Raw genomic sequence first — 24,270 nt, 5'->3', positions numbered from 1 at the left:
GTGTCCTTTTGGGCATCTCCAAGTGCCCTTTTGGAGTCTTTTGGACATCTCCAAGTACCCCTTTTGGGCATCTCCAAATGTCCTTTTGGACATCTCCAAGTGCCCTTTTGGACATCTCCAAGTGTTCTTTGGGCATCTCCAAGTGTCCCATAGGCATCTTCAAGTGTCCCTTTGGGCATCTCCAAGTGTCCCATAGGCATCTTCAAGTGTCCCTTTGGGCATCTCCAAGTGCCCCTTTGGACATCTCCAAATGTCCCTTTGGACATCTCCAAGTGACCTTTTGGAGTCTTTTGGACATCTCCAAATACCCCTTAGTACATCTCCAAGTGCCCTTTTGGACATCTCCAAGTGTCCTTTTGGACACCTCCAAGTGCCCCATTGGGCATCTCCAAGTGCCTCTTTGGGCATCTCCAAGTGTGCTTTTTGGGCATCCCCAAGTGTTTAGACATATCCAAGTGTCCTTTTGGGTATTGCCAAGTGCCCCATTGGGCATCTCCAAGTGTCCCTTTGGGCATATCCATCTTTTGAGCAATTCCAATTGTCCCTTTGGACATTTCCAGGTGTCTGTTTGGGCATCTCCAGGTGCCCCTTTGGACATCTCCAAGTGTTCTTTTAGATATCTCCAAGTGCCCTTTGGGCATCTCCAAGTGCCCTTTCTGAGTCTTTCGGACATCTCCAAGTACCCCTTTTGGGCATCTCCAAATGTCCTTTTGGACATCTCCAAGTGCCCTTTTGGACATCTCCAAGTGTTCTTTGAGCATCTCCAAGTGTCCCATAGGCATCTTCAAGTGTCCCTTTGGGCATCTCCAAGTGCTCCTTTGGACATCTCCAAGTGTCCTTTTGGACATCTCCAAGTGCCCCTTTGGGCATATCCAAGCACCCCTGTGTGCATCTCTAAGTGACCTTTGGGCATCTCCAAGTGCCCTTTAGGACACGTCCAAGTGTCCTTTTGGGCATCTCCAAGGGCCTTTTTGGACATCTCCAAATGTCTCTTTGGACATCTCCAAGTGACCTTTCGGAGTCTTTTGGACATCTCCAAATACCCCTTAGTACATCTCCAAGTGTCCCTGTGGGCATCTCAAGTGCCCTTTCTGAGTCTTTCGGACATCTCCAAGTACCCCTTTTGGGCATCTCCAAATGTCCTTTTGGACATCTCCAAGTGCCCTTTTGGACATCTCCAAGTGTTCTTTGGGCATCTCCAAGTGTCCCATAGGCATCTTCAAGTGTCCCTTTGGGCATCTCCAAGTGCCCCTTTGGACATCTCCAAGTGTCCTTTTGGACATCTCCAAGTGCCCCTTTGGGCATATCCAAGCACCCCTGTGTGCATCTCTAAGTGACCTTTGGGCATCTCCAAGTGCCCTTTAGGACACGTCCAAGTGTCCTTTTGGGCATCTCCAAGGGCCTTTTTGGACATCTCCAAATGTCTCTTTGGACATCTCCAAGTGACCTTTCGGAGTCTTTTGGACATCTCCAAATACCCCTTAGTACATCTCCAAGTGTCCCTTTGGGCATCTCAAGTGTCCCTTTGGGCATCTCCAAATGTCTTTTGGACATCTCCAAGTGCCCCATTGGGCATCTCCAAGTGCCTCTTTGGGCATCTCCAAGTGTGCTTTTTGGGCATCCCCAAGTGTACTTTTAGACATATCCAAGTGTCCTTTTCGGTATTTCCAAGTGCCCCTTTGGGCATCTCCAAGTGCCCCATTGGGCATCTCCAAGTGTCCCTTAGTACATCTCCAAGTGCCCTTTTGGACATCTCCAAGTGTCCTTTTTGACATCTCCAAGTGTCCCTTTGGGCATCTCAAGTGTCCCTTTGGGCATCTCCAAATGTCTTTTGGACATCTCCAAGTGCCCCATTGGGCATCTCCAAGTGCCCCTTTGGGTATCTCCAATTTCCCTTTCAGTCATCTCCAAGTCCCTTTTAGACATCTTCAGGTGTCCCTTTGGACATCTCCAAGTTCCCCTTTAGGCATCTGCAAGTGTCTTTTTAGGCACCTCCCAGTGTCCCTTCTGTTATCTCCAAGTCAAGAAGTGACTTTTGATGTAAAACTGCAGTTTTAATGGATTTGTTTCCCATGACAGTGTTATAATATTTAAATTAGATGAATTACCTAAAACATTTTACCTATAAACAGCTGAATATGCAATTAGTAAACTGAGGCATTTAAGTGTTTAGGAGAGCTAAGATAACGTAGATAATATCACTCTCCACATTTGCAGTGCAGCTTGAAGCTGGGGAAGCACATATTAGAGTGTTCCATAGATGTTGTGTTTAGACCTGTTAATTAAATGTTATTGTTTTGTTAATTAAATAATATGTTAATGTCATTATTTTTACTTTATATATTACATGTGTTTTAATTTTTATTCTAATATGTGTGTTTAAAGTCTTTAAAATAAATAAAAATGATCAGATTGAATATGATGCTAAAAGTTTGTTTCTGATTCGCTGTGGACAGCTGTCCATCATTGTTAGGCTAGAATTCACCTGTTGATTTGTGCTTTGTCTGTGGGGGGCGGGGCGAAGTGAGGGGTGAGAAGAGAAATGCAGCCGCTTCGAATATACCATACGTGTCAAACTCAAGGCCACGCGAGAGGTTGAAAAGTCTTAGAACGGTACATGTATTCTCTCTCGCACGCGCGCTGCGCCCTCTCTCTTTCGCGTGTGTGCCCTCTCTATCTCTCTCACGCGCGCCCTCCCTTTTGCGCGCGCTGTGCCTTCTTTCTCTAGCGTGCGCTCTCTCTCTCTTGCGCTCTCTCTCGCTCTCTCATGCGCCCCCCTCTCTCTCTCATGCGCCCCCTCTCTCTCTCTCTCTCTCTCTCTCTCCCCCCCCCCCCGCTCTCTCTATAACAAACTCTCTAATAGTTTGATCCTTAATTGATAGAGTTTGTGGATTTTATAACATGAATAGTTAAAAGGATTTATGTTAGAGCAGCAATCAAACATTTTTTTCCAACTGCAACTGTAATGTTTTAATTGAAAAAGTAATACATTCATAGTTATTTAACATTAAGGAGTAGTTACACTGAGTTTATGTTACATTTGGTTACATTTTGTTACATTTATAAGTTTACATCGGGCCCTTTGAGGACAGCCATTATGCCTGGAATATTATAATATAGCATAAAACTGGGTTTAGATGTGAGTTATTGTAAACCGCTTGTGTATTTTCTTGATCTGTAGCTCTTGTTAATGGATGGAGAATAACATTCATATAAAATCCGTACTGTAGTTCTAACATGGTGCTATGATGCATTTCTCCAAATAGTTGTGTTCATAAATGAAAAAATTCCAAAACGTGGATGTTTTCTTTTGTCCTGAGAGATTTACTCCCCCTATTCATAAATCTCTAGTTATAAAGAGCAAAGAGATGGAAAGAGCATTTATCATTGAACATAAAAGCTCCAGGTGCGTAAAAACGCATCCCGTGGATAAAAGCGAATTCCGTGCGTAAAAGCGCATCCCGTGCGTAAAAGCGCATTCCGTGCGTAAAAGCGCGCCACGTGCGTAAAAGCGCATCCCGTGCGTAAAAGCGCATCCCGTGCGTAAAAGCGCATTCCGTGCGTAAAAGCGCGCCACGTGCGTAAAAGCGCATTCCGTGCGTAAAAGCGCATCCCGAGCGTAAAAGCGTGCGCCGTGCGTAAAAACGCGTCCCGTGCGTAAAAGCGCATTCCGTGCGTAAAAGCGCGCGCCGTGCGTAAAAGCGCGCGCCGTGCGTAAGAACGCGTCCCGTGCGTAAAAACTCTCGCTGTGCGCCCCCGCAGACAGCTCACACTAATATCCCAACAGCTATAGTGAAAAACAAACACGTGACTGCTTCTCAGGTGTTGATTTTTTATATTATTTATAATAATCTGACAGAGGGAGATGGAGGAAGATGACTCGCTGTGGCAACCCCTGAAAAGGGAAAAGCCGATAGAAAAACAAGAAGAAGAAGATTATTATAAATTAAGATTTATAATAATCTGATCAATGGGTCTGGACTCTCTGGACAGTTCAAGCAGATAAATATATATATATATATATATATATATATATATATATATATATATATATATATATATATATATATATTCGTGTTTTTCTTATTTTGTTTATGTGAACCTCAGCTCTATGTGCAAATTTCTCATTTCCAAATCTTGTATCTCCATTTTACTCTTTTTTTTTTTCACTTTTTGACTTTTGACTTTTACTTTTGAATCTGACTGTAGTTCTTTACTGTAGTTTTGTAATAAGAATAATAACAGAATACTTCAAAACTTCAATTAAACGTTAAGAATGAATTTTCTTCTCAGGTACAGTTGCTGTTTTAAAGAGTGGTGCTTTTTCACAGGTTACAATTCATTAAAAAATGAACATTAATGGTCCACAAGATGGCAGTGATGCTCCATAAGCAGAAACCAGAGCGTTCTCTCTGTAGAGAGTCTGTAGAGAGGAGAACACCCACTTCAGGGCTTCCCCAGCCACCAAAGGGGGCTCCCTATAAAATGTTAGTATGACCCAATTAGGCAAAATCAGATCTTTTTTTGTAATTACACAATCTCTTTCAAGGAGTAATACTTTCAGGGAACAAAGCCACATGGGACACAATTGGTCAAAATAATATTTTTATTACATACAAATATATTTACCTATTCAAATGTTTATTTCATTAGCATAGTTATACCGTGTTTTTTTGTTTGTTTCCTCAGAACAACATTATGAAGTTAGACCTCTTTATTAAGGGAAATTCATGCCACAGAGGATTAAAACATTAAGAGTAAGGTGCTCTCCCTATTACACCAATGAATGAATGACAAATTAATTTCGTTTATGAGATTTTATTTTATAGCATTTGAATTTTGATTTTTTTTTTATTTTGCACAATCAAAATTATGCAACTAGCATAAAATACAGTGCAGGTAGAGGCAAATAATAGAGGCAAATAACCTTAATAATATAAAAAAAAAATAGATATTACAAAAACAGTAATTTCAACAAAAGAATATCAAATCCCAACTATATAACACAAACATACTAATTAAATAATAATTCCAATACATTTATTAAATTATCTTTCAAAACATCTTTTATAATGTTTTATAGATTATCATTTTTTTGCCATTTTTGCCAAATGGTTAAAATCATTATTCAGAACTGGGTCTGGGCTCGTATGGGTTAAATAATTATAATAATAGATTCAGAGCTCAAACTGTTATAAACTTTTGTATGAACGTTGATTCAAAGTTGGTTAATGCTGAATTTCAACAATTAACGTTCATTTAGTGTTTAATATATATTTTTGTTATCAGGTGTAAGTTAGTTCTTGTTACCGTTTAATGACAAACATTTCCTGACTGTTGGTCCACTGCGCCCTCTATCGCTGCGGTGGTGTAACTGCAGTGTAACAGCGCTGTTTTTCTTCATTCCCAGCTCTAGCGGTCCTTTATGGTGGGATGTATTCTTGTGTAGGTCAACAGATTAACACACGATGAAGAAAGCGGATCCTGCAGAGCTCGGTAAGAGTCTGTTCATGTTTATTAGCAGGGTGTTTTTAACTGTTTCTGACATTTGACTTAATATTTCCTGCGATTTTATCGGTTTGTATATGCGAACTCACACAGCCTGGGCTGAAGAGGCTAAGCCTGCTAATCAACAATTTGTGAACTCAGTGCCTGAACTCGTTTTATAGCTAAAACGGTCTGAGTTTGTGATAGTTGGGCTTTTAATAATTAATAACACAAATACTGTTTGTTTGGTAGCTGTTATCTAGCTTGTTAGCTTTTCTAGTTAGCCAGGATAGCTTCTTGTTAACTGTGAACTGGCCGGCTAGCTTAGTGGCTATTACTCTACCAGTTACAGCCAGTTAGGCTACTGAGTACAGTGGGCTGGTTAGCGTTAGCCTGCTAGCTAGAGGTGAACTGAGCTGTTTACTTAATATTAATACTAAAAATACAGTAATTTAAGGGTTTTCTAGACATAAATATATAATTTTAAGTAACTAACACTGCTGACAACTCTGTCTTAAGACCAGCTTTTGCTGGTAGATGGTTTTAGTTCATTTAAACTGGGCGTATGAGGGCGTCAAAGTGGTTGAAAATCTGATAATTCTGGCAAAAAAAATAGTTAACATAGCCATCATTTACTACTCAACTACTGTGAATTTTAAAAGCTATCTACTGTATGCTGCATTTGATTATGGTGACTGTGGTCAACCAGCTTAGTCTTGCTTGTTATCCTGTTTAAACAGCTTGGTTTTATTGGTCATGGTGGCTAACCAGCTTGGTCTTAATGCTCATCCTGGTCACCCAGCTTGGTCTTGGTTGTCGTCCTGGTCACCCAGCTTGGTCTTGGTTGTCATCCTGGTCACCCAGCTTGGTCTTGGTGGTGGTTGATGCTCATGTTGGTCATGATGCTCAACCAGCTTTGTATTGCTGGTCATCCTGTTTAATCAGCTGGTCATGGTGTTCAACTAGCTTGGTCTTACTAGTTATGCTTGTCAACCAACTTGGTCGTACTGGTCATGGTGGCCAACCAGATTGGTCTGGCAGGTCAAGCTGGTTAACCAGTTTGGTTTTGATGATCATGCTGCTCATCCTGTACATCCTGCTCAAACAGCTTGGCCTTTATGGTCTTTTACTGCTCATGATGGTCAGATAGCTTGATCTTATTAGTTATGGTGGTCAACCAGCTTTGTCTTGCTGGTCATCCTGTTCAACCAGCCTGGTCTTACTGGTCCTGCTGGTCAATCAGCTTAGTCTTAATGGTCATCCTGCTTAACCAGCTTGGTTTTGCTGGTCAACCAGCTTGGTCATGCTGATCATACTGGTCAATCAGCTTGGTCACGCTGAACATACAGGCCAACTTGCTTTGGTCTTGGTTGTCATGCTGCTCAACCAGCTTTGTATTGCTGGTCATAGTGGTTGACCAGCTTGGCCTTACTGCTCATGGTGTTCAACCAGCTTGGTCCTGAGGGTTATGCTGGTTAACAAGCTTGGATTTGCTGGTCATGCTGGTCAAGCTGCTCAACTAGCTTGTTCTTGCTGGTCAATTTGCTGTTTAAATTTCTTAGCCAGCTTGGTCATTCTGGGCAACCAGCATGGTCTTGGTGGTTATGCTTGCAACCAGCTTGAGCCTGTTTGCATTAAAGAGCCAGAAAGTCAACTCTGTTAATGTTTTATTCATTTGGGAATTCTAAATTCCCATTTTTTAAAATACAATTCCAACATCTAAATATTCTAAAAGAATATTATATTATATTAAGAATATTATATATTAAAAGGTCATTTCTGTTTAAATGTTATGTGTAATTGCATTAACATACTATTGCATTATCATGTGTAAATATCAGCTGCATTAAATATTTTTGAAATGACGGGAATATCGTGTATCTTATAAGCTTCTGGAAATAATTTATCATCTTAAAAATTGGTTATTGTGACTAGCCTAGTTAAATGTTTACAAGTTGCCCATTTGTGGCAGGAAATGCGTACAAAACTCAGCCTTAAGCTTGAAAGAAATGTAAAAATATTATACTATTGTTGTAAATTGAAGAGCGAAATGGTGTTGACATTGGTGTGTCCCTTTATCTTGACAGGAAATCTGTGCCTCATCCTGACAAAACAGGGGTTGTGATGAGTGCCAATTCCTGGCCGAACATGTGGACTATTAGGTAACATATAACTGTGCACAGAGGAGACAGTGCTCGAGACTCTGCCCTCCCCAAGACAAACAGGATCTGAACTCCGGGTCATGGACTCTCTTTCCATAGCTAGAAGAGACAATTCTTCAGTGTTATTAGCGGAAGCTGCTAATAATAGCAGACAAGAAAGCCAAATTGTTCTCTTGGTGGAGACTTGTTCTTTCAAATGAAGGCAGAACAGAGAGCCGCCTCCTCTGGTAAAGTACACTCAGCTGTTCCTAAATGTGTGTCTAAAGTGGTTTGATGACCATTCTCTGAGTTTTGTTTATTTAATTATTATTGTTAATTGCTCTGAATGCTGAACATCAAGCAGAAAAATCATGTTCTCATTGTGTTTTTCTTTTTTTTTTCTCATTTTGTTTTCCTCCTGTCAGATAAATCATGATTCCCATCACTGAACTGCGGTACTTTGTGGATACCCAACCTGCCTACCGCATTCTGAAACCATGGTGGGACGTGTTCACAGACTACCTGTCTGTTGTGATGCTGATGATTGCAGTATTCGGAGGCACTCTGCAAGTCACGCAGGACAAGATGATCTGCCTGCCCTGCAAATGGGTAGTAAACAAAACCTGCCAGAAGTATTTTGAGTCAGCCTTTGAGCCGCAGGGCATCCAATATGACCTTGACAGGCACCAGTACAACTATGTCGATGCTGTGTGCTATGAAAACAAGCTTCACTGGTTCGCTAAGTATTTCCCATATTTGGTGCTGCTGCATACGCTCATCTTCCTGGCTTGCAGCAACTTTTGGTTCAAGTTCCCTTGGACTAGTTCCAAACTGGAACACTTTGTCTCCATTCTTTTGAAGTGTTTTGACTCGCCATGGACTACTCGGGCACTGTCTGAGACGGTAGTTGAGGAGAGCGATCCTAAAGCTCTTGGGAAGATGAACGGCTCCATCGATAAAAAGGCATCTTACGTGAGTGAAGATGTGGAGGCCAGTGTACCGATGCTGTCTCCACCGAAATCTCGGTTTGAGCAGGGTATTGTGGACCACTCTGAAAACGGCGTGCTGGATAAGAAAGAGGGGGAGCAGGCGAAGGCATTGTTTGAAAAGGTGAAGAAGTTCCGGCTTCACGTTGAGGAAGGAGACATCGTCTACAGGCTTTATATCAGACAGACTATTATCAAAGTAGTTAAATTCATCCTGATTATCTGTTACACTGGTTACTACGTTCACAATATAAAATTCAGCGTGGACTGTAGTGTGGACATTGAAAATCTTACAGGATACCAGATGTTTAACTGTGCCCATCCTCTTGCCACACTTTTTAAAATATTAGCATGCTTTTATATAAGCCTTGTTGTTGTATATGGAATGATTTGTGTGTACACCCTCAGCTGGATGCTGAGGCGCTCCCTTAAAAAGTACTCATTTGAGTCGATCCGAGAAGAGAGCAGCTACAGCGACATTCCAGATGTCAAAAACGACTTTGCCTTCATGTTACACATGATTGACCAATATGATCCACTTTACTCAAAACGATTCGCAGTGTTCCTTTCAGAAGTTAGCGAGAACAAACTTCGTCAACTCAACCTCAACAACGAGTGGACGTTGGACAAACTCCGGCAGAGAATCACCAAGAACTCTCAAGACAAGTTAGAACTGCATCTTTTCATGCTAAGTGGGATCCCCGACACAGTTTTCGACCTACAGGAGCTGGAGGTTCTCAAGCTAGAGCTTATCCCAGATGTCACCATTCCTCCAATCATCGCCCAGCTTATTAACCTGCGTGAGATGTGGTTGTACCATACGCCTGCCAAAATAGAAGCGCCAGCCCTTGCATTTCTAAGAGAAAACCTAAAATCTCTGCACATAAAATTCACAGACATTAAAGAGATACCTCTCTGGATCTACAGCTTGAAGAACCTAAGTGAGCTACACCTCACAGGGAACCTCAGCGCAGAGAACAATCGTTACATTGTTATCGATGGGCTACGAGAACTAAAGCGACTCAAGGTTCTCAGGCTGAAAAGCAACCTGACCAAGCTTCCGCAGGTAGTGACTGATGTTGGGTTGCACCTGCAGAAGCTGTCCATCAATAATGAGGGCACAAAGCTAATGGTTCTCAACAGCATGAAGAAGATGGTTAACCTGACCGAGCTGGAGCTAATCCGCTGCGATTTGGAGCGCATCCCCCATTCCATCTTCAGTCTTCACAACCTGCAGGAGATCGACCTGAAGGACAATAACCTAAAGACCATTGAGGAGATTATCAGCTTTCAGCATCTCCATCGACTCGTCTGCCTGAAACTGTGGTACAACCAGATCGCCTACATTCCCATCCAGATAGGCACCTTGACCAATCTGGAGCGCCTCTATTTGAATCGAAACAAGATCGAGAAAATTCCAAGTCAGCTGTTCTTCTGTCGCAAACTGAGATTTCTCGATTTGAGTCACAACAATCTGACCAACATTCCAGCTGAGATCGGGAGCCTTCAGAATCTTCAGTATTTCGCTGTAACTGCCAACAGGGTGAGTGAGTTTGTAACCATACATATATTTTAGACTTTTTTTTATGGATACAGATTATTCCATACTCTTGCAATGTTCTTGTTTTTAATTTTGCATCCTTGGTGAATAAAACGACATGCATACTGGCCAGAAGGATATGCTTGTGCAGCCTCCTGCATTAAATATGGAGTTGTTTGTTAGTTCATGCAAGTAATTATGGCCAGGTTACTGGTCAGGATTTTAAAATCTGAGGTGAATATTACATTATATTCAGGAAATTGGACAGAAAATTGGGGCACCTGCTCCTTCATTAGTTCATACCACTTTTGTTGGAGTAATGGTCTCAAAAAATATAGGATGGAGCACCATCATTATTCCAGAGAACACAGTTCCACAGCTCAATGATGACACCTGATATTAGTTGTGGTGTGAATTGTTTTAACTGCTCCAGAGAGTCCTATTCAATTGGCAGTACTTTATTAGAATGGCTATCCACAACCATTTAATCATATAGAGTATGATGTATGTAGAAGTTACAGAATTACTGACTCTATATTACCTAGTTATTCCAACTTTTTATAAAAATGTTTTCGAGCCTGTTCAATAATTGTTCAATAATTGTTCAATAATATATCATATAATCATATAATTAACATGGTTAAATGCTAAAATGTAAAAAATATTAATGTTACGCAATCATTTCTAAAGTTATACTGGGGTGACTAGTCTCTCTGTAAGTTATAAATCTGTTTTACGGCATTTGCAGATATATACATGAGTAATATTGGATATCAGCAACAGCACAGAATACCCACATCTGTGCATCCCTATATAAAAGGTCTATGTTAAGCCAAATAAAAGTTTTTATAAAATTCTTACTACAGCACATTTTTTCCTCTCTTTTTTTGTCCATCACCTCCACAGATCGAGAAGCTTCCTCCAGAGCTGTTCCAGTGTAAGAAACTGCGCACACTGAACCTGGGAAACAACTGCCTGCTGTCTCTGCCCTCTCGCTTCGGGGAGCTGACCAACCTGACCCAGCTGGAGCTGAGGGGAAACAGGCTGGAGGGCCTCCCCGTGGAGCTCGGGGAGTGTCGTCTGTTAAAACGCAGCGGGCTCATAGTCGAGGAGAGCATTTTCAACACTCTCCCCCCTGAGGTTAAAGAGCAGTTTTGGAGAACTGAGAAAGAGGCAGCCTGAGGACACCAAGCTTTCTCCTGTGAGAAAGTACCATCCCAGGTTTGAGAGAACAGCACCTGGGTCATAGGGGGCAGCACTGATTATTGTTGCTGGAACCCAAGCAACAGTGATTTAGGGTATAGAGTAGGGAGACTACTCATGGGATTAACTACATTTGTTGGGAAGCACTGGGATATCTGGGACCTCTATATCTGTGCAGTGGGTCTATACATTCTGGAAGGTGCAGCTCTTCTTTGCCTTAAATTTAATGTGCTACACGATGGTGGGAAAATATTTAAAATGAGTCATATGGGCAGGTTGACAGATTTGTGAACTAGTGTGTCATAAGCACTTTACAGTTGCCTGAAATTCCTCATTTAAATACGATTTTAGTGCTTTCAGCAGATTCCTTTATGTCTGTAGAGGATAATAGAGGATTTTTTGGTCAGTTTGTAACCATTGCCATTGTTGAGGACATGCTAAGTTTTCCAAATAGGAATTCCTATAGATTGATGATTGTTAGTTAATGATTGCTCTGCCATTTCTGAACAAGTCTAACAGCACAGATGAGATAGGGGCAGGCAAAATATGGGCACCCTTGGTCACAATCTATGCTACTACATTAGTTCGAATAGTTGAATAATACCCTAAAGAACCATTTTTTCTAAAAACGTAGATGACATGAGTGACATCCTGTTTCATTCATAAAATCTGCCTAAAAACAAGACGAGAGACAACCTAGAATCACCTCTGGTTTCTGCACTGCTGCATGTCAATGTGGGCATAACGAGTGGGAGTGTACATGTGTTGGGAGGCACCTGTGTTGACAACTCACTGCCAAGATAGCGATGAACATCTGACTGTTGACATCTGTGTAGATTGTATTCAGTCAGTGTTGCTCCTGTGTTTTCCGTTGCCAAGATAGCAATACGCCAGAAAATTACCCGAACACACCCAGTTTCCAGATCACGACACCCATCAGCGTAGATATATTCATAAGCGCCGTTGCTATTTAAACGACTCATGTGTGCAGCATTAAAAAATAGACTGTTGGCGGGGTGTAAGATAGCAATGAGCATCGTGACGCACCTTGCACAGGTTGTGAAATAGGGACTGTCTAATCCTGTTGTGTACCCAAGGTTATCGTAGCAGTCTGCCTTTAAGTGGTTCCCACAAACACCACAATATTCTTGCTGATTGTTTCTGGGACATGGCCATCGAAAATGAAAGGGAGCCACACAGTTCTGTTCTCTTTGGCTGGGAGAAAATAGGAGGATTTGGGTTTTCTTTGCAGCCAACAACACAACATTTCATGTGGGACTTTGATTTGCCTGCAGCCGAAGCACACGTCATCTTATGCATGGTGCTCTTAAAAACTTGTAATTACCATAATCTATGCCCATAAATCACAAATTACCTACATGTAAGAAAGCCCTCAGAGAAAAGCCTAAAAAAGCTTGTGTTTGTGGGGTACAGCACCTCTCTCAGTGGTCACAGCCATCATTGTTACCTTTATGTGAAGGCAAATCTGTGATTTCTGTATTCTATGATGTCAGTTAGTTATGCGCACGATTCACCTAGCCTAGGTGTGGAAAAAAAAAACGCCTTAGAAACAAGTCCTGTGAACTGAAACTACTATTGTGATGAAATTACTATAGTACAGCTCTGGAAATAAAAGAGACCACTACAAAATGATTAGTTTCTTTGATTTTACCAAATTAAAAACCTTTGAAATATAATCAAACCTAACTGAACTGCTTAAATTTTTGCACCAGGAGTGGCATAAATTTATCCAAAAGCAGTGTGTAAGACATGTGGAGGAGAACATACCAAGATGCATGAAAACTGTGATTAAAACCAGGGTTATTCCACCAAATATTGATTTCTGAACTCTTAAAACTTTATTAATATGAACTTGCTTTCTTGCATTATTTGAAGTCTGAAAGCTGTGCATCTTTTTTGTTATTTCAGCCATTTCTCATTTTCTGCAAGTAAATGCTCTAAATTATAATATTCTTAATTGGAATTTGGGAGAAATGTTGTCTGTAGTTTATAGAACAGAACAACAATGTTCATTTTACTCAAGCATATACCTATAAATAGCAAAATCAGAGAAACTGATTCAGAAACTGAAGTGGTCTCTTAATTTATTCCAGAGCTATTCCATGTTTTTGGCCATAATGAACAAAGGTTTGTTTGGGGGAAGGAAAGGTGCTATTCACGTTCATCTAATATAACAGATACTTTGACCAGGGGTGCTCGAAATTTGCATGCTGTCAAATGTTCTCTATTGAATAGAAGGACACTATACAGCAGAGTAGGAAACGTACAGTATGCTAAAAGCACATTTGTTTAGTTTGACAGCACTGTAACACACTGTTCATCAGAAAGCTGGAGCCCAGCCAGCACTTCACATGCATTATTCATATTCATAATGCTGAGCCTGTCCTCTTTCCTCTTTTAGCTCTCTGTTCTCAAACGAACTGCAAAAGAGACATTGGGTCATTATTCTACATTACAGTATTATTTTGAAGGTGCATGCATGTTTACAATGTTTAATTTAACAATGCAAAACAACATAAGCACAGAGAAAAACATACACTATATGGACAAAAGTATTTGGACACCCTTCTATTTATTTTCAATTTGTTTCTTCTAAAATCAAGAGTATTTAAAAATAATGAATCTACTTTAGTTGGATTAACGGTCTATACTCTCCAGGTAAGGCTTTTTACTAGATTTGCAGTACATTTCTGCAGGGACTAGACAAGCTATGTGTGTGCATTCGCCCCATTGGTGGTTTTAGGGGTGCATGCATTTTTACCTTTTACTGTACATAGACAAAATGAGTGACAGGACAGAGGCACATCAGGGGCCAATCAGATTTCAGCTGGGGCCAAATGCATGTAAAGTTGGTAAGTAATTTTGTGCCAAAAGTTTTACCAAAAAAAATAAAATATGCTGTAAAAATTGCTGATTATAAACATATAAGAAAGCAATAAATAAATAAGCATTTCTAAACGAGAGAGCAAAATCCACAGAAAATAGACAAGCAAAAAGTGACTTTAAAATATATATATATATTATATATTTTTTCTATTTTGAATTTGCAACATACACTTTTTCCTTTTGATTCTTAAGATTTTAATTGACTTTTTTTTTTTCTTTGCAAAACCTTTGGCCAACAATAAACTCCATAAATTTTAATATGGAAGCTTTTTAAATTAAACTCTTGTTGTGAAATAATACTTGGCCCCTTGATGGCTCCTGTTTAGAAAAATCCTAGATTCACCACTGGTTTGCACATCTGTAGCAGCAATCGCTGCATTCTAAAAAGTAGCTGAATGCCTTCAGTTAAAAGCGGTGTCCACAACATTTGGACATATAGTGTACTTTATGCATTGCGTGTGGAAATTGGCGTGTTTGTCTTCTGGCATTTCCTGAATATTAAGCATGCAGATAAATTTGATTTCTCAAGAAGCAAAAACAGATTTTTTGGATTTCTGATTACTGTTCACATTGCCGTGGCAGCACCTTACCTTCACCAGTGTACTTACTGTAATAGTGTTTTTTGGGAAAGTTACTTTGCTACTTTTTCGACCAAAGTCTCTTCTTTTCTGTTACTCTTTATGTTAATGTTAATGTTCAACCTTCCACTAAAGTAGCAACTAGAAGAGTTCACCTCGAGGATATTCTGTCCTCGTAACATTGCACTTAACACCGATGTTGTTGAGAATGCGTCGTTTTAATGTCTAAAAACAATGCACTGCTGACGAGACAATCAGAAATATACTTTGTGAAGTATTGGACTATGCTTTTAATTAGTTTGAATGAGTGTTTGTTTTTAATTCAGAGAAATGTGTTCAAAATATGTCTGTTCTTAGCACTGAATATAGCTGTGTCTGAAACTGTGCCCTCTTCACTATGTAGTGCACTACTTTGGGATTTAGTTATGACACTGTCTAAAAACAGTGCAGAATTTTTAGTGCAGTCCTAACAATCCCACAATGCACCATAGCGTAAATATGGTGTACAGTACTGATTTATACACACTTTCTCATTATTATACCTGAGGGTATCATCAGGTAAATGAGTATTATAACAATTTACAAGTAATAATTATTTAAAGCAGCAGTCCTTACGATTTTTTCCTTTTAAATTGGGAATAGTAGTGTTCCTGATTGTGGAGAAAGCAATATATTAATTAATTAATAAATGGCATCAGTGTGTTCTGTTACCATTCCTGCTATCATTAAAAACAGGGTGTCTGGTAGGTCTCTGGACCTTTTTTGGTTATAACAACATTTTCTGGTTAGCTGAGGAACTATAGTTCTGCAAATCCTCACGAAAATCGCTAGTTTCAATCATGTAGAACAGAGACTGCACCACAATGTATGTTTTAAAAGTACTTTTTAGCACTTTTACATTTTTGCTCAGTGCATTTACACATTCTTACCAAAAACTTACAGACTGTTACTTTAAATAACTGGTTTAAAATAAAATAAAAAATATTTTACTTACACTTATTACACAATAATTTTCTGTTGCAAATGAAGCTTGTAAACACGTACATAGTTAATGTGTCATGTTGTCTCAGTCCAAAAGTTTGCCTCTCTCATTAAGTTGCCATATTTCGTAAGTTACAAATGGGTCAAAACACTTAAAATGTTACTTTTTAAATGTGGAAATGTTTGTGAGCATAAGGTTAAGAAGTACTTAACCCAATTCACATTGCTCATACAATTTAATAAATCATAGTGCACTATGTAGTGATCTGTTTTTTAGGTTTTTTTAGACTGAGAAATAGTGAACATGGCACAGTTTCAGATGCAGATTTTGAGTTATCCCTCATATGATGTTTTGCCATTTCAGAGGTCAAACTCTGATCAAGCTGTTTTGTAAATGATCTACAGCTGTTATTAATTTTGTTACCTCAACCTTGACATTTCTGAAGTTAGGACCTAACTTTTTTTCTTCTTTTTTTTTAAAGAGCAAAAAAATAAAGTGTTACTCAGGTAAATGCCACTCAACTTTGTACTGACTGATTGACTGACTAAACATTTTTTTTATTTCAAGTATTTTAAAATGGTTTTAATTTAAAGAAACATCCATGCAATTAATTTTGTAATAGTGTTTTTGATTACTTGTTTTATTACTTTTTTATTTATATGAAGTATGTTTAATATTTCAGTTAAAATACGTTTTTTAACTATGAATGGGTGGGTGATTATGTGACATGATGTGTCTACTGCTGACTACTAATGTAATTGTAATGTAATGTGTGATTAACTGCCACAGCTGGTGGATGTTTAGATCTCTTTATTTGCTGTAGGAAACTTTTATGTTCATTGTTAATACATATTATCACATGCATAAAGTGGTGTAGTGAAGTGCAGCATGGTTTTGGAACATCAAATGAACATTATTTATAGTCATTACTATATGTCTGTAGATGTAGACATTTGAACTCATTACTTGTAGCATTTGAATATGTGATTTTACACTAGCATTATATTATATTGTATTGCATTGTATTGTTTTTTTTTATTATTTACAGTTAGTGGATGAAAAGCAATAGCCTTTCTACTGTCTTCAAGCCATTCTCAGTGGGGCCTTTTTTGATTGGCCCAAATCTGAAAAATGAGTTGAAGCCCTTTGTTTTAACATGTGCCACTGTCACCTCTGGGCATATTTCACTCTCTACAACACTGAATATTATTTAAACTGTAATGTGAACTGTTTTTTTATTGTTGTTGTTAAAACTCTCATGAATAGATTTTTTTTTCATGTTGGTGCCAAAACAGCATCAAATAGTGCTGTAATTGAAGAGTGTTGTGATGGCATTGCCTAGTAGGACTCATTAAATTTGTGTTTGAAATTTTAGATAGCCAACTTAAGCTATTTTCTCCTCATCATGCTGTGCTAATTTTTGGTGTTCAATCAGTTTAAGACTCAATAAACTCAATAATTAAGTACTTTTCACTGTTCTCTTCTTCTTTTTTTCTGACGTTGTTTACGTCTAGTCACTTCATGTGATTAGTATATGAACCAGGGCCGTTTGGTATTTGGAGTCCCCAAGCAAATTAGAAATCATACTTTTCTCTTAGAGCTGAGCGATTAATCAATTTTATCAATTAATTCGAATTTACAGTTAAGGACGATGTGTTTTTATGAAAATCGATTTTCTCTGAGTTTAATTTTCACCACCGACGCTCCTCTGTGGGCTCCTGTACTGAGCTAAGCCCCGTCCCTCTCTCCCGCGCGCACCCCGCCCCTCTCTCCCACCCTCCCTCCTTTCTATTTTGTAAGTTTTATCAAAAAGGGCACCATTTTATTTCTTTCTATTTGTTTTTTGAGGGTGAGTTTATTTATTTATTTTTTACGTTTGAGGGTGCATTGTGTCAGTACCTAAACTTTGCTTGTTTCTGGTTGCACTTTAACCACAAAGGGGACATTTAAGTAGAAAAACTAAATAAATAAAAACTAGTTTTAACCATTTTTTTTTTTAAATCATCTTTATTTTGATTTATAGTAGGGGGAAAAATCGATTTAAAAAAAAAAAATCGAAGGGTTTTTTTTTTTGGACCATATCGCCCAGCTCTACTTTCTCTTCTTTCTTTTCTGACTGATGGATAACTCCGCTTCATGATTGCTTAAGTTACATATTTTGCCGGCTGCAGGAATCACTTACCTGACTGGTTTGCTACTGTTAGCAGTAAGTGTGAGTGGACCCCTTGAAGGGGATTCCTAGAAAATGTGATGCTGTACATTTGTCGTTTTATTCCATTCATAACCAGGCAATTGTCTGGCAACACCAGTCAAACCATCACTGATCATCAGTAAAAATTCTTATATGATATTCTATTTTTCTGAGACTCTGATTGTATTTTTTTATTATTATTATTGACTGAAAGCCATAATCATCATAATAATATAAGAAATAAAAGCTTAAAATAGATTACACTGTGTGTAATGCATCTATATAATATATGCGTTTCACATTTTGAACTGAATTACTAAAATAAAGTAACTTTTAAATTATATTCTATTTTTTTAAGATGTACCTGTATATAGGTAAGTTGTCTTTACTTGTTTAGTGAAGTACCTCATTGTACTTTCCAAAATTAAAGTAATATCCCGAGCAAGTACTTAGTTATTATTTTTAATTTGAGTTTTAAGCAATTTAGCTCCATTCATCAGAGCTGGTTTATATGGAGACTCTGCCGTTCTCTGCCGTTATATCAGAAAATGACTGCTACCGATAGGGGGAGCCCGCGAGGTAGACCTAAATGAAAAGGGCTGAATGCAGCTAAACGGCTAAAAACACAATTTAAAATACTTACTGTTTATTTCGGCAGGATAGTCTTTGGATTATGAAACGTAGAATAGATGATTTGCTAAAAAAGACGATAAATGTTACCTATATTCGTCAATGTTTCTTCAGTGATCAGGTTTTAAGCAGTAAAAGCGCTAGCGTTAATGCTAATGTGCGCTGATTGGTTGGTGGAGTTGATGCTGGAGTTACAGCCTAAACACTGAGTTTAAGTTTATGGACTTTTAAAAATCTGTCTGCGGTGCTAAAACATTTGATATCGTTCTATATTGAGATAATCAGTCATTTTCCTAGTGTAAAAAATTAAACATTTATAAACCAACTGCTCCATATAAACCCATTAATTTTGGACTCGTGAGCGCCCTCTGGTTTTCTAAGAAACCTGTAAGATATTCTGAGGTGGGTATTCTCCTCTCCAAAGATTAAATCTCCAAAGAAAAATGATTTACTCATTACTCTGTCGTTAGAAGTATAGATACTAGGGTTCAAAATACTTCTATGGAAGTTAAAGTATCAACTCAAGCTTTTTACTCAAATTAAAATGGGTAAAAGTACTGTTTTTTAACAGTAATTAAAGTATAAAAGTAAAAGTAATGTAAAAAGGGGGAAATTATGAGCAAAAGCTTAGTCAACGCCACTATAGAATCCTAAAGTGCACTAACCTCGTTTATAATATTTATCTGATTTTTGTGCATTAAACAACCACTGGACTCACTGCCATTACACAAAAGTGTAAACAGATATTAATAATTATAAATACAATATTTTTTTCGCTATCCAAATATACTACATAGACTTCTAATGTGAACATGATATAATGTGGTGCTTATTTTGTATTTCTACAGTTAAATATACACTAGGGACGCACAGTTCTGTCAGTTCACAGTTCTGCCGAGTTGTGCTACCTTGTCAAACCGTGCTACCTTAGTAGTATTTCATTATTAAAAGTTACAAATATAATAATAGTACCATTTGAGAAGCCTAAATACTAGAAAATACTCTCGGCAGAAGCCTACGTGGGATTTGTGGATAGGCTAAATCACTGTATCAGGTAAAGTTACAAAAAAAGTTAAGGTAATATACGTGATTAGAAACTTTTTATATAGTTTTTTTTATACTATTATAGTTTATTATTATTTATAACTGCTATTTACAGTGTTTTTTTTTTTACATGCAAGCAGGTTGTTTGATGCTCCCAAGTAAAACTTAAGGAATTATCATGAAAAACATTTAAACATATTTTTAAAAAAATTTGGTCGGCGCATGCGCAGTGCCGTAAAGAAGCACATATCGTTGGATAGTAATATTCGACAGAACACCAGCCCTGGTCTAACCGGTTGTCTTGCCCCCCGCTTCCACTAGGCGGCGGTAATGAGCTGTGAGCTCCTTTCGGCGCTCGCGAAAGAGAAGGGGAACCATGCTTTTGTAGCAGAGTTTAATCCGAATTATTTTACTGAAGCGCACTTTCTACCGCCACTTTCAACTTCTGCAGTCTGAACTGAGTCCTGGTGTTTAATTATAATGGTGAGATTTAACTCCGGTGTTTATATTTACTCTATCTGTTTCTCTATTCTAGGTGTTTATTTCAGTTCCACCTTAAAATCAAGCAGCAGCTACACTGTACACTATTAACTAACTGCTGCAGTTAAGGTGGAACGGGGACTTCTCTCAGCTTCAGCCTCGCTACAGGCTTAGTTATTGGAATAATTAACTAGCTGCCACTATTAGACTGTTTTAAACCATTCCAGTGGTTTGCTAGTGCAGTAGGGCTACTATCTGACCTGTATGTCTTACTGTGTGGGTGTTTCTGATCCTCCCAGTAGATGTTACTACTGGACTGGTTTCTAAAAATCTGAATAGTTAATATTATTGGGCTCGTTTTCTGACCTGATCAGTAATTGGTAGTTACTATTGGACTACTTTGCAATCTGAACAGTAGTTAGTTAGCACAATTTAACTGTATTGTGATCAATATTTAGATTTGTTGGCCTATTTTTTTACCATTCCACTGGTTGGTACTGGAGATGTGACCTATATCGTACAAAACATGTCGTAACGACGTAATATAGTGTTTTATAAAAAAGATCTCTGGAAAAAATGAAGAGACCGCTTTAGTTTTTGAATCAGTTTCTCTGTTTTTGCTATTTATAGGTATAAGTTTGAGTAAAATTATCCTCATTGTTTTATTCTATAAACTACAGATATAATTTCTCCGAAATTCCAAAAAAAATTGCCATTCAGGGCATTTATTTGCAGAAAATTAGAAATGTCTGAAGAAAAAAAAAAGATGCAGAGCTTTCAGACCTCAAATAATGCCAAGAAAACAAGTTCATATTTATAAAGTTTTAAGAGTTCAGAAATCAATATTTGGCATGTTCTCCTCCACCTGTCTTACACACTGCTTTTGGATAACTTTATGCAACTCCTGGTGCAAAAATTCAAGCAGTTCAGCTTGGTTTGATGGCTGTGATCATCCATCTTCCTCTTGATTATATTTTAGAGGTATTCAATTAGCTACAGTCAAGGAAAACATCATCATTAAGTATCTTAAAAATAGCAGTGTTGTCTATTATTGACTGTGAAGCTTTAAGAGCGTTTCTGTGTAATTGTTTGTATTTCATACACTTTTACTAAATATTGCACACTATTTTAATGTTACATAATTTCTTTTATTACATTATTATTTTATCTTGGTCTTGGTAAGTTATTGTTGTTTACAAAATATGTTTTAGTTTCTACTGAATGTTTGAAATTGTGAGACTATATAAAACTAACATTTATTTTGTTGCAGTACTGTATTCTTAAAATAAAAAAAAATGTTTTCCATATTGCTAAGAGTATCACTACCACAAAAAAACAAGATATTTTTTTATATATTTTTTTGTCCACCGCAGTAGTTGGTACTGCTAGGCTTTTTCTTGATTATTTATAATAGAATATTCTCTCTGGTTTTTTTTTTTCTAGGCTGTCACTTTGCACACAGATCTTGGAGAAATAAAAATCGAACTGTTCTGTGAACGAGCCCCAAGATCCTGTGAGGTAATAATGATAAATATATGTATATATTTATGCATTTCCGTTGGATAAACTCTGACTTAACATTCCCTTAGAATCAGATAATGGTTCTGAATGTACATAAATGTAAAATATATATATTTTTCACAGAACTTTCTCGCCCTGTGTGCCAGTGGATTCTACAATGGGTGCATCTTCCATCGAAACATTAAAGGGTTTATGGTTCAGACTGGAGATCCTACAGGTAACCATTCATTAATAACTGATTAATTCATTTAGATCCTGCATTGTTTTCAATCAAATGATTAATATGGTTGTGGGCAGATGACAAAATTGCATGATTTCTTACATATTTTTATCTTATTTTCATTTCAGGCACAGGAAAAGGAGGAACAAGTATTTGGGGGAGGAAATTTGAGGATGAATTTAGTGAACATTTAAAAGTAAGACATTAATACACATCACTAAACAAATGTATCTTAAACAGTTTGTCTAAACTAACTTGTTTTTTGTTTTTTTTTGTTTTTTTTTTTATCAGCACAATGTCCGGGGTGTGGTTGCAATGGCAAACAATGGACCAAATACGAATGCATCCCAGTTCTACTTCACCTACGCCAAGCAGCCGCACTTGGATATGAAATACACTGTGTTTGGAAAGTAGGTCCTTTTTTATTTGTTCAGTCTTAAAACTTATTTTATGTAGAGCATTAAAGTTGTTGTTAGCAGAGCACTAATCAACTTTATGCTTTTTTTTTGTTGTTGTTGTTGTTAGAATAATCGACGGCTTGGAAACTCTGGACGAATTGGAGAAACTTCCAGTTAATGAAAAGACTTTTCGACCTTTAAATGATGTTCACATTAAGGATGTTACTATCCATGCCAATCCATTTGCAGTTTGATGGTCTTCATGTTTAGAGACTGTGTGATGTTTGTGACTGACGGTATATGCCTGTATGATGTCAATCTTGTGGTGGTGTCAGGTATTTGTACAGAGTATTTTCAACTTTTTAAACATTGTACATTTTATATTGTTACTTTTCTTTATCTGATTTTTACTTGAAATTCTTTAGTTTTCTGCTTAAAACTGTACAAATATTAAACGAGTAAATCAATGGACTGATTGTGCTGACTGATTTTTTTTACCCCAGTACTTATGGTTCATTATTAATGGTTCTACACTTGGTCACATTTTAATGTTTTTAATTAAATAAAACAATAAAACATTTTTGGTGCCTATAAATAAATATATATTATATATATATATTTTTATTTAGCTATTCAAAAATTACAAAAACTTCAGCTGCACTTTATATTGTGTGAATGTTTCCTGATAAATAGAACAGATACAGTCGTTGGCAGGGTTGCCACCCGTCCTGTAAAAAATATAGAATTATATTTTCTTTGGCAATTGAATTTTGGTTTAATATGGTACGTGATTTGTTCTGTATTTTCATGAATCTAAATCTATTTTCATTTCTGAAAGGTGGCAAAACTATAAGTTGTAAATTCAAAATTGCTTGATATGTGTGTGTGTTTGTTGGTTTTGTAGATACCAGATGTTTTTTTTTTTTTTTTGTTGTTTTTTTTTTTTTTTACACAGGACAATCTTAATCTTTGTTGTAACTTAAGCAACATGAAAAAAAAAACACAAAAACAGCGTCATGTTTAATTTAGTGGGCAGTGTGCCAAGTCCTGCTGGAAAATTAAATCCACATCTCCATAAAAGTTTTCAGCAGAGGGAAGCATGTCACATCTGCTGGTGTTGGTCCACTGGGATATATCCAAAAGTCCAAAATCAGTGCAGTTTTTTTGCGAAAAATCTTTTAGCACTTCATGCTTTCTTCTGCTGACAGCTTTTAGGAGGATGCAGATTTCATTTTTCAGCAGGACTTGGGACACTGCCAAAAGTACAATATGGTCTAATATTAATATTTAAATTGACTGATTTTGTGGGATTTCATTTGCTGTAAGCCATAATCATCAACAATAATAATAATTTTAAATAAAACGCCTGAAATAGATCACTCTGCGTGTAATACATCAATATATGAGTTTCACATTTTGAACTGAATTACTGAAATAAAGTAACTTTTCAGTGATATTCCCAAAAATATTATTTAATTACTATTTAATGTTTTTTTTATATTATTGGAAGCCACAAACCATCCCTAAACAGTAAAAGAAACCTGGGTAAATATGTTCTAAATCACATAAAGTTGTTAAAAATAGGTTTCACTTTTCCTTGTTGGCTCCAGTGCTCTAATGTCTGAGATGCTGTTTTTTCCAGTGCAGTTTGTGGTCTATTCTGCACCGTAAAAAGTTTCTTGTAACTAAAAAAATGTTTATTAATGCATTGCAGAGTATTATAGCTTTTGTAGAGTAAGCTTTGGCCTAAATAAATAAACACTAACATTGTAAATATTTTTTTACAAAAACCCTATGTACTTTAAGGTATATATATATATATATATATATATATATATATATATATATATATATATATATATATATATATATATATATATATATATTCATACATGATGTCCATTGTAAAGGACGCAGGGTCTGAACGGGTTAAAATAAGCACATTTAAAGATAAAAATAAAT

General features: G+C 37.4%; 2 protein-coding genes across 4 annotated transcripts; both read left to right on the top strand.

Moving 5' to 3' along the window:
* Nucleotides 1-5,368: 5,368 nt before the first annotated feature.
* lrrc8ab (leucine rich repeat containing 8 VRAC subunit Ab) lies at nucleotides 5,369-17,290 on the top strand. 3 transcript variants are annotated; one of them, XM_007243867.4, is made up of 4 exons: nucleotides 5,369-5,496; nucleotides 7,575-7,649; nucleotides 8,054-10,157; nucleotides 11,061-17,290. In XM_007243867.4, exons 3-4 carry the CDS (start codon nucleotides 8,061-8,063, stop codon nucleotides 11,334-11,336), a joined length of 2,373 nt encoding a protein of 790 aa, XP_007243929.3. In that variant the 5' UTR covers nucleotides 5,369-5,496; nucleotides 7,575-7,649; nucleotides 8,054-8,060; the 3' UTR covers nucleotides 11,337-17,290. The 3 variants fall into 3 exon arrangements, with proteins under 3 accessions (XP_007243929.3, XP_007243930.3, XP_022523361.2); XM_007243868.4 differs by having other exon boundaries at nucleotides 7,575-7,876; XM_022667640.2 differs by lacking the exon at nucleotides 7,575-7,649 and having other exon boundaries at nucleotides 5,389-5,496.
* Nucleotides 17,291-20,023: 2,733 nt separating this feature from the next.
* On the top strand, nucleotides 20,024-22,779 carry ppil3 (peptidylprolyl isomerase (cyclophilin)-like 3). The gene is made up of 6 exons (XM_007243866.4): nucleotides 20,024-20,172; nucleotides 21,613-21,687; nucleotides 21,814-21,907; nucleotides 22,039-22,106; nucleotides 22,202-22,320; nucleotides 22,436-22,779. Exons 1-6 carry the CDS (start codon nucleotides 20,170-20,172, stop codon nucleotides 22,560-22,562), a joined length of 486 nt encoding a protein of 161 aa, XP_007243928.1. The 5' UTR covers nucleotides 20,024-20,169; the 3' UTR covers nucleotides 22,563-22,779.
* Nucleotides 22,780-24,270: the final 1,491 nt, after the last annotated feature.

Source organism: Astyanax mexicanus, chromosome 22, assembly GCF_023375975.1.
Source record: "Astyanax mexicanus isolate ESR-SI-001 chromosome 22, AstMex3_surface, whole genome shotgun sequence".
Classification (NCBI taxonomy): Eukaryota; Metazoa; Chordata; class Actinopteri; order Characiformes; family Acestrorhamphidae; genus Astyanax; species Astyanax mexicanus.
This window is presented reverse-complemented; position numbering and strand designations above follow the sequence as displayed.